The sequence below is a fragment of the Chenopodium album genome, chromosome 27 (genome assembly GCF_948465745.1).
Source record: "Chenopodium album chromosome 27, dcCheAlbu1.1, whole genome shotgun sequence".
Classification (NCBI taxonomy): domain Eukaryota; kingdom Viridiplantae; phylum Streptophyta; class Magnoliopsida; order Caryophyllales; family Amaranthaceae; genus Chenopodium; species Chenopodium album.
Window position 1 is genome coordinate 25,110,955 of NC_137860.1, and position 9,151 is coordinate 25,120,105.

The following is a 9,151-nucleotide window of genomic DNA, read 5'->3' on the forward strand; positions in this document are numbered from 1 at the left end:
CAATTGGGAGTACAACCTCAGCTCCATAGACCAAGAAGAATGGAGTCTCTCCTGTGAAACTCTTTGCTGTTGTCCGTATGGACCATAGCACATTAACCAACTCATCTGCCCATAGGCCGCCTGCCTTTTCAAGCTTGCGCTTGATTCCATTTGAGATCAACTTGTTATAGGCCTCAACTTGACCATTGGCTTGTGGTCAGCCGACCGAGGCAAAACAATGAGCTATGCCTTGGTCCCCCAACCATTCCTTGAGTTGGCGCGTCTCAAACTGAGGTCCATTGTCGAATACCATTGACTGAGGCACCCCATATCGAGTGATTATGCTTTTCCAAATGAAGGCTGACACATCCGTCCATTTAATGCCCCGGACGGCCTCAGCTTCAACCCATTTAGTGAAGTAGTCTACTGCCACTAGTACATATCGTCTCTGGCCGGATGCAGGAGTATACGGCCCTAAAATGTCCATGCCCCATTTAGCAAAAGGAAGCGGACTGCTTATGGCTGACAGACTATTTGCTGGACGATGAATAAGGGTTGAAAACCTCTGGCACTTGTCACATTTTTTCACCATTTGCATGGCGTCCGTCTTCAAGCTCGGCCAGTAATATCCCAAATGTGTCGCTTTTTCAGCTAAGGCTCGTCCTCCAATATGAGAGCCACAATGTCCCTGATGAAGGTCGTCCAACACATCATGCCCTCTTTCAGGAGTTATGCATTTAAGATAGGGCTTCACAAAATCTTTTTTGAATAGTTCCCCATCCTTCATCTCAAACCAGGCCGCTCTCCTCTTCATTAGCCAACTCTCTTTCGGATCGTCCGGAAGTATTCCATCCCTCAGATAGGAAATAATTCCGTCCATCCAGGTTGAACTTCTATCTATTATCTGAACGGGCTCGGCATCAATACTCCTTTTCTCTTTTACTTCCCAAAATACTGATCTAGGAGTATCACATGATGCCGAGGAAGCCAATTTGGAGAGCGCGTCCGCTTGATGATTTTCTGAACGAGGAACTTGTCTGAGAGTGAAATGTTCTAGGCACTCGGCCTCATCTTTCACTAGCTGCATGTACTTCATCATGGTCGGCTCCCTAGCTTCAAAGCCACCATTGACTTGGTGGACTATTAGCCGGGAGTCCGAGCATAATTCAACTTTGGTTGCCCCAGCCGCTTTACACATCCTTAGGCCGGCCAACAATACTTCGTACTCAGCTTCATTGTTTGACGCTTGGAACTGAAATCTCAATGCGTATTCATACTTGTCTCCTTCAGGAGATTCACATATAATACCAGCACCACACCCGGTCGCTGTCACACTACCATCCACAAACACTTTCCAAACCTGGTCCCCGACCGGCTGAAGATCAGGCCGTGTCATTTCAGCCAAGAAGTCCGCAAAAGCTTGCCCCTTAATTGCCTTTCTTGGCTCGAACGTAATGTCAAAACCCCTGAGCTCCAAAGCCCATTTGAGCATGCGGCCACTTGCTTCTAACGTTGAGAACGACTTCTTCAAGGGTTGGTCTGTATAGACCACTTTTGAATGTGCCAAGAAGTACGGCCGCAGCTTCTTTGATGCCATGTACAAGGCCAGCCAAATTTTTCAATTGGGGGGTACTTAAGCTCAGCATTGTGAAGTACATGGCTGATAAAATAGACTGGGACCTGGTGGTCGTCCCTCTCAGCAAGGAGGACGACACTTAGAGAATGTTCAGAGATGGCAAGATAAATGAATAACTTCTCATTCCTGAGCGGACTGACGAGGCGAGGCAATGTATGCAAGTGACTTTTCAACTATACGAATGCTTCCTCAGCCTCCTCTGTCCACTCGAACATGGCTTTCTTCTTAATGGTTTGGAAAAAGTAACGGCACTTATCCCCTGACCTTGACAAAAATCTTCCAAGGGCTGCTAAACAGCCGGTCAGTCTTTGCACCTCCTTAATTGTTCTTGGGGACTTCATGTCAAGGACGGCTTGAATTTTTTCAGGGTTGGCCTCAATTCCACGTTGATCAATCAAAAATCCGAGAAACTTGCCGGACTCAACACCAAATACACACTTCTTTGGATTTAACATCATCTTATGCCGCCTGAGTTCGGTGAACGTTTCTTGTAAGTCCTTTAGATGGTCGGCCGACTCTTTTGACTTGACAATCATGTCATCAATGTACGCCTCCATGTTCCGGCCGATCTGGTCTCTAAAGACTGTGTTAACAAGCCTCTGAAAGGTAGTAGGGGCGTTCTTGAGGCCGAATGGCATAACTTTGTAACAATACAACCCCTGCTCGGTCACAAACGCTGTCTTTTCTTGATCTTCTTCCCACAAGGGAATTTGATGGAATCCGGAGTATGCGTCCATAAAACTCATTAGGACGTGCCCGGCCGTAGAATCAACCAAACGGTCAATCTTGGGCAAAGGGAAGCTATCCTTAGAGCACGCCTTGTTCAGATCCGTGTAGTCCACGCACATTCTCCAAGTCCCATTCGGCTTATTCACGAGAACTACATTAGCCACCCAATCTGGGTAGAAGCATTGCCGAATGAAACCGGCGTCCAGCAGCTTTTTCACTTCAGCTGCGGCCGCCTGATTCCTCTTTTCTCCATGATTCCTCTTTTTCTGGCGGACAGGCTTTATCAAAGGATTCACGGCCAACTTGTGTACGGCCATGTCAGGACTTATCCCTGGCATTTCACCAACCTCAAATGCAAACACATCTTTAAATTCCCTTAGCAGCTGAACTAACTCATCCCCAAGCATTCCCAAGGCTATAGTGCCAACACTAAGTGTCCGTTTTAGGTGGTTGGAGTCAAGCACTATATCCTGGTGGTTGCCGGGCGGCAGGGGCCTCAACTCATCTGGCCGGCCGACAGTCATCAATTGCTAGGCTTCTTCTACCCTGGCCGCCTTACGCTTCTGGACGACTTGGTATGCTGGGAGTGAGGTTCCTTCTTCTTTTGGCTCGGACAGTCTTGGACCGCGCGCTGTGGGCTTCACGACCAACTGATTACATCCCTTAGCCATTTTCTGACTTCCTTGAATTGTTCCAATCTTACCGTCCGACCTTTCAAACTTCAACAACATTAAGTGGGGCACAATGACCGCCTTGGCTGCATTCAGAGTGGGACGGCCAAGAATGACATTGTACCCTGTCAACTCTTTGACAACTAGGAAGCGAACGACCATGTCTCTCCCTTCTCCCTTCTACCCGAAACGGATTGGAAGGTCTATCCGTCCGACTGGATGAATGACATTCCCCCAAATCTTACCAAAGGGTGGGTGATGTCCTGGAGAGCATCCTCTGGGAAGCTTAAATTCCTTAGGGCGGACAGGCTGATGATGTCGGCCGAACTTTCCGTATCAATCAATATTCGTTCCACCTTCAAATTTGCTATCTTCATGACAAAGACCATGGGATCATTATGCAAGGCCCTGACCTCCCCACGGTCAGCCTCACTGATGATCACTTCAGGAAAAGGCTCGGCCTTAACGACATCCGTTTGCATCACATTTGACAAATTTCGAGCGTCCTGCTTGATTCCTTTCATGGTAGGGCCGCCTGAAGCAAAGCCTCCTGATATCACGGCCACAAAACCTGAATCAGTGCTGTTCCCATCATCTTCTTTGTCATTTTTCTTATCACTTTGTTGCTTTTTCTCAAACGTGTTGTCTGTCCGTTTGTAGGTGAACTTGGACTTCATCACATAGGGTTTCAACAGACCCTTGTCGGCCAACTTATCCAACAGCCTCTTCAGATTGATGTAATCGTTTGTGTCATGACCTACATCCTTGTGGTAATGACAATACTTGTTTTTGTTTCTGTACTGAGCCGAGCCTCTCAAAGGCTGAGGCTTCTCAAACTCAAACTTGTCTTTTATCTCCATCAAAATGGAGTAGCCATCCTTGTTAAACTCATACTGAGGCTCGTACGTCTTGCTTTTCTTTGACTTGGGTTGCTTGTCATCAGCTACCCAAATTTCTTTTCTTTTGTTTCCTTCTTTCTTTCGGCCAACCGAGTCTTGCTGAGAAGATTGCTTCTTCTCAGCCCCCTTGGCCGGCTGTTCTGATTTGGTGAGCGAACAAAAGTCCGCGGCCTCAATGTAGGCTTCGACTTCCCGCAATACACCTGCGTACGACCGAATCTTTTTTCTTACCAAATCAAACTTGAAACCATTATGCCTTAATCCCCGGAGAAATTCCGAATATGCCATTTCGTCCGGGAGATTATGAATTTGGGCTTTTTCTTGGTTAAATCTTTGGACGTACGAACGTAGTCCTTCATTCTTTCCTTGGACAATTGTTGCCAAATTGAGACTTGTCTTTCTTGGTGGGATGTTGTAAGAGAAATTTCCCACAAACAACAAACTGAGGGTAGTAAAGCAGTTTATGCATCCGGCCGGAAGGCTATTAAACCAATCCTGAGCCACTCCCTTCAGGGTGGCCGGGAAGCATCTGCACCAGGTAGCGTCATCTACACTTTGCAAGTACATCAGATTCCTGTACGAGGTAATATGTTCCTCTGGGTTGCCCGTACCATCATAAACACCCACTAGTACACTCTTCACTTTTGCTGGTTGAGGGGACGTTAGTATGTCTTGCGAAAACGGAGGCGGCTTATCTCCTAAATTCAAGAAGCGCATCTGCCAGTCAATGGGCTGAGGCTGCGCGGACGTTCCAGCCAGGTAGGGAGCCTGGCCGAACACCTGGCCATACGGCCCATACTGCCCAAAGACCTGGGGAGTTGGCTGTATCAACCCATTGAGAACTTGAGGGGGCTGATATTGTGATGGCTGAACTGGAATGGGAGTAATAGTGTGAGCGGCTTGGCTTCTGCTGGAGACGGCCGTATTGGTGTATTGAGAGAAAGATTGGTTGGAGACTTCATCCGGCATGGTTGGGGTAGAGGCCGTGTCAGAATATGCAGCCCTCTCCCTTTGTTTGTGCCGAATGTAATCTCTTGCGTCCTTGAAACGCTGTGACGGCTCGGTCTCCACTCTTTTTGGCTGTCTGCCCCTCCCCCCAGCCGACTGTGTTTTTGCCAACAGATTAGAGAGATTGGTCCGTGGGACTCGGGGAGACCTTCCATGCGGACGACGGAATGGAGTATTACCAGCATCAGTTGCATTGGTCTTGTTGTGTGCTTTCTTAGAGGCACCTCCTCCCCCCTTTTGTTGGTTTGAGGCCAACTCTTGGCGAAGCTTAGTCAGCTCGGCCATTAGGGTAGCTGGGGTAACAGGAGGTTGCTCGGCCTCTTGAAATGAGGCAGTCAGAGGATTGCTAGAATGTATGGTTGTATGTAAGTCTTCTACATATCCGTCCCCGCCTGGACGAGGACCAGTATTATGTGTCTGACCATCTATTGCCATAACGGACGAGTATCCCCACAGACGGCGCCAAATGTTTCAGGGTTTTTTGTGATCTCCTTGGATACTGGTCACGCTCTGCTGGCAACGAGACTCGGACACCTGCAAAACAACGAATATTCCGTTTATCGGAATATTCGCCTCCGACGATCAAGTAAGAGACCGGTAATCGGAAAAGCTAGAGAGAGAAAGTAGAGAGAAGTTGGAGCTCTTTTATGCTCTTTTTTTTTAATGTTATCTCACAATCCACCCCTCCCATCATAAATGATTGGGGTATTTATAGGGGTGGGAACATGTGCCCCTCTAGGGTTTGTACCCTAGAATTCCGTGACGTGATTGGCTGCGCAATCAGGGACCGCCACGTGTCATAGGGGGCGCCGTTTTGCGGCTTTCAAGGTTTTCCTCGGGATTTGGGCCTGATGTAATAAAGGCCTTTTTCTCTTTCTGATGTTGTATTATATGTTTGGGACAGCTGACACGTGTCACCCTATCAGGGGGACACGTGTCGCCCTCTCATAGGGCCACGTGTCGCTTTCTTATTGGGTCACGTGTCGCTATGAGATTGGGCCACGTACTTGGGGTATTTTTACCCTAAACACAACGAGTTACAATCCCTACCTTATAAAAAGTGGGAGAATACTCTTATGAATAGTACATGGACATTTATATCCCTAACATATTTTTTTACATATTTACCCCCATTGAATTCAAAAGCCCTAAAATTGTCTCTTGAATCACCAAAATTGATTAGTTATTTGTGTTTTTTTTTTTTTTTTTTTTTTTTTTTTTTGAGGGAAGATTAATTATTTGTGTTTATTTCAATATTTAAAGCACATTTAGACTCTCCATTTTTTTTTACAAAATATATAATAATATGATGACTTGTTTAATTTATTTAATTCATCTCATCACAAAGTACTTAAAAATTACTATGCAAATAGATATAAGTAATTAAATACCATGCAAATATGCATAAGACATAAAAACCACCAATAATAATTCTCCTTAAAGGGTTAGCTATCTGCGCACATCGCGCGCGTAAGAATCCCTAGTACACCTAAAGGTACTAATAAAAGTCAAAACAAAGGAACAAAAGAAGAACTTCGGTAACACATATAAGAAGGTTAATTCAACGAGTTACAATACACCTAAGGGTACTAATAAAAGTCAAAACAATGCTCTCAATCTGGCACACACACAAGTGAGCTGAGATGACGTGTAATTGTGTAAAGTATTACCACATGTCGTAAGCATCATTTAGATATTCCTAAATACATGAAATAATTTGTAGAACCCAGGTAATTAGGCTAAAATTGAGACATTAGTTCTCCTAAAAGATTTAATTAGTTGAACTAAACCAAACAACTTCAAATTCATTTTTTACTATAGAGTACTCATAAATTAACACAAATAATTTAAAATTTAAAAACTCAAAAAATATTCTGTTATTGGTCCCCTCCATTTCTTTTTTAAAATATAGATAAGCTGAACTGGCAGACTCAAGAATCCCCCCTTCAACCTTCTATTCCCTTTCCTTCCATAATACTACAAATTTACAGATTTTAAGGTGCAATACAAATCATAATAAATACATTTACATGGTGTTTGTCAGAATTCCTTGGATCTCCTTTCCTTCTTTCTTGTAATCAAATTAATATCACTCCCTTTTTTTGCTCATCAAAACTCTAACTCCTCCACCTAAAATAACTCCTAAATTTCATAAATAAAATTCTTGAAATCCATCTCTTTTACTCTCATTTCATCTAATTGTACAAAGATGAGAGACATGGTAACATGTTTTAGCGAACACGCGGTTCGGATATCCGAAACGACGTGTTCTAGTTACATAAACCAAGATCACCAACCATGCCTACTACCGAATCTGAATCTCACCCCTTCTGTTCCAAATGCTGTGATTTTTCTCTATAAAGCCGTCCTTTCTGAACAAAAGCAGTTCATGATTACTGTGACATGGTGTAGGAACCCGCTCGGCCAGGGCGGTCTAAGCATTAACTTTGGTGATGACCCTTCTTCAGCCTCTTTTAAGCTTAACACATTTTCTCGCCTATTTCGTAAGAAGAAAGGCCAGAAATCGCTCGAGGTAGACTCTTTAAAGGTAGATGTATACTGGGATCTCTCGTCTGCAACATACCATTCCGGCCCTGAGCCTGTAGACGGGTACTACGTAGTCATAGTAGTAAACTCCGAACTCACCTTAGCTCTTGGTGACCTCGCTCATGAAGCCGTCACCAAGAGACTAAAAACGGACAGTTCGCTGCTGTCAAAATCAGTACAGCTCATTTCTCGCAGAGAACATTACTCAGGAAATGCTCTCTACTCTACTAAAGCACAGTTCTGTGATTCTGGTATAAGTCATGAGATAATCATCCGATGCAGCGAAGATCATGAGCGGCTTAAGCAGCCTGTTCTGTATGTAAGCATTGACAAGCGGACAGTGATCAAAGTCCGGAGGTTGCAGTGGAACTTCAGAGGCAATCAGACCGTGTTCGTCGACGGATTGCTTGTTGATCTGATGTGGGATGTTCATGACTGGTTTTTCAATCCAGTTTCAGGGTCTGCAGTTTTTATGTTCAAGACTAGAAGTGGTGGTGAAAGTAGGCTTTGGTTGGAAGAAAAATTGGTACAAAAAGATCAAGAAAGAGTTGAATTTTCTTTGCTGATATATGCTAGTAAGAGTTCTTAGAAAATAAATCTTACTGTAGTTTGATTTGTTCTGATTTTTATTCATCTTAATTCAACTTTATTTTTTATTTCAGTTGAAGTAAATACATAAAAAATAATTGATTATTTTAGAATGCCTCCGGTTTAATTTTTGTGTTGTATAGGGAGGCACAACGAACTGTGATGTAAACGGGTTTTGATCCCAATCTTGTTAGTCATGAAATGCATTGATTTGAGTCTTGTATGAATGTATCTTGAAATAATCTTTATGTGAGCAAAAGAATGACATTATTATCAGGTTAAAGCAATTTAATGACTTGAGCTAATCAAAGGATTAGTTTAATTAATCATTTAGTATTGTATTAGTAACAATTAGGAAAGCAATGATGAAAAAGCAGTATTAAAGTAAAAAAGTGAGAAGGATTGTAGGAATTAGATGCCAAAATGGGCAGCAGGGTTTTGGCAGCAGGGCAGGTCCAAAAAGATCTCATACAAGAGTAACAGCTGAAATTGCTTTATGCAGTTTTTTGCAAACAGCTTTGTCCTTTTACTGTCTTTCTTTTTTCTTTTTCTTTTTTTTTTCTTTTTTTTTTTTTTATTGTGGAGGGTAGTGGGGGTAATTTGGGAATTCAACCATGGTATTTGGCTAGTATTTGCTGATTTTGTCCAATATTTATTTAACATTTTATTTTGGCAGAAATAATACCATCAATTATAATAAGTCGTACAACATATTGAAATTTTTAACAATCAACTTTAATCATGTTATCGAGCACGATCTTATATCCATAAATTTACTTTGTTGAGATCGAAAAGTTTGTACATAGTAAAATAAATTAGTCCATATTGAATCCGAATACCCATTTTCTCAGTTACTATAACTCTAAATGTAAAGAGTAGTATCAACAAAAAGAAAGACCGACAAAATTGAGTAAATGACTCTAATATGAAAATAATTAAGATAACAACAGCCCTAAAAATCTAATTAAGAGACTCACATTAACAACATTGTTGATGTTGCCCCCAAAGTGTTGATGCCTACTTTTGGCTTGCTCTTTATATTATCTCGAAGTTTGGTAATGACAGTATAACCAACTCATAAAGATTGGATCAAG

At 43.0% G+C, this 9,151-nt stretch overlaps 1 protein-coding gene across 1 annotated transcript; it reads left to right on the forward strand.

The window, feature by feature from the left end:
- Window positions 1-6,847: 6,847 nt before the first annotated feature.
- Window positions 6,848-8,284, forward strand: LOC145621201 (uncharacterized). The gene has a single exon (XM_081675939.1). It carries the CDS (start codon window positions 7,132-7,134, stop codon window positions 8,056-8,058), a length of 927 nt encoding a protein of 308 aa, XP_081532065.1. The 5' UTR covers window positions 6,848-7,131; the 3' UTR covers window positions 8,059-8,284.
- The last annotated feature ends 867 nt before the right edge of the window (window positions 8,285-9,151 follow it).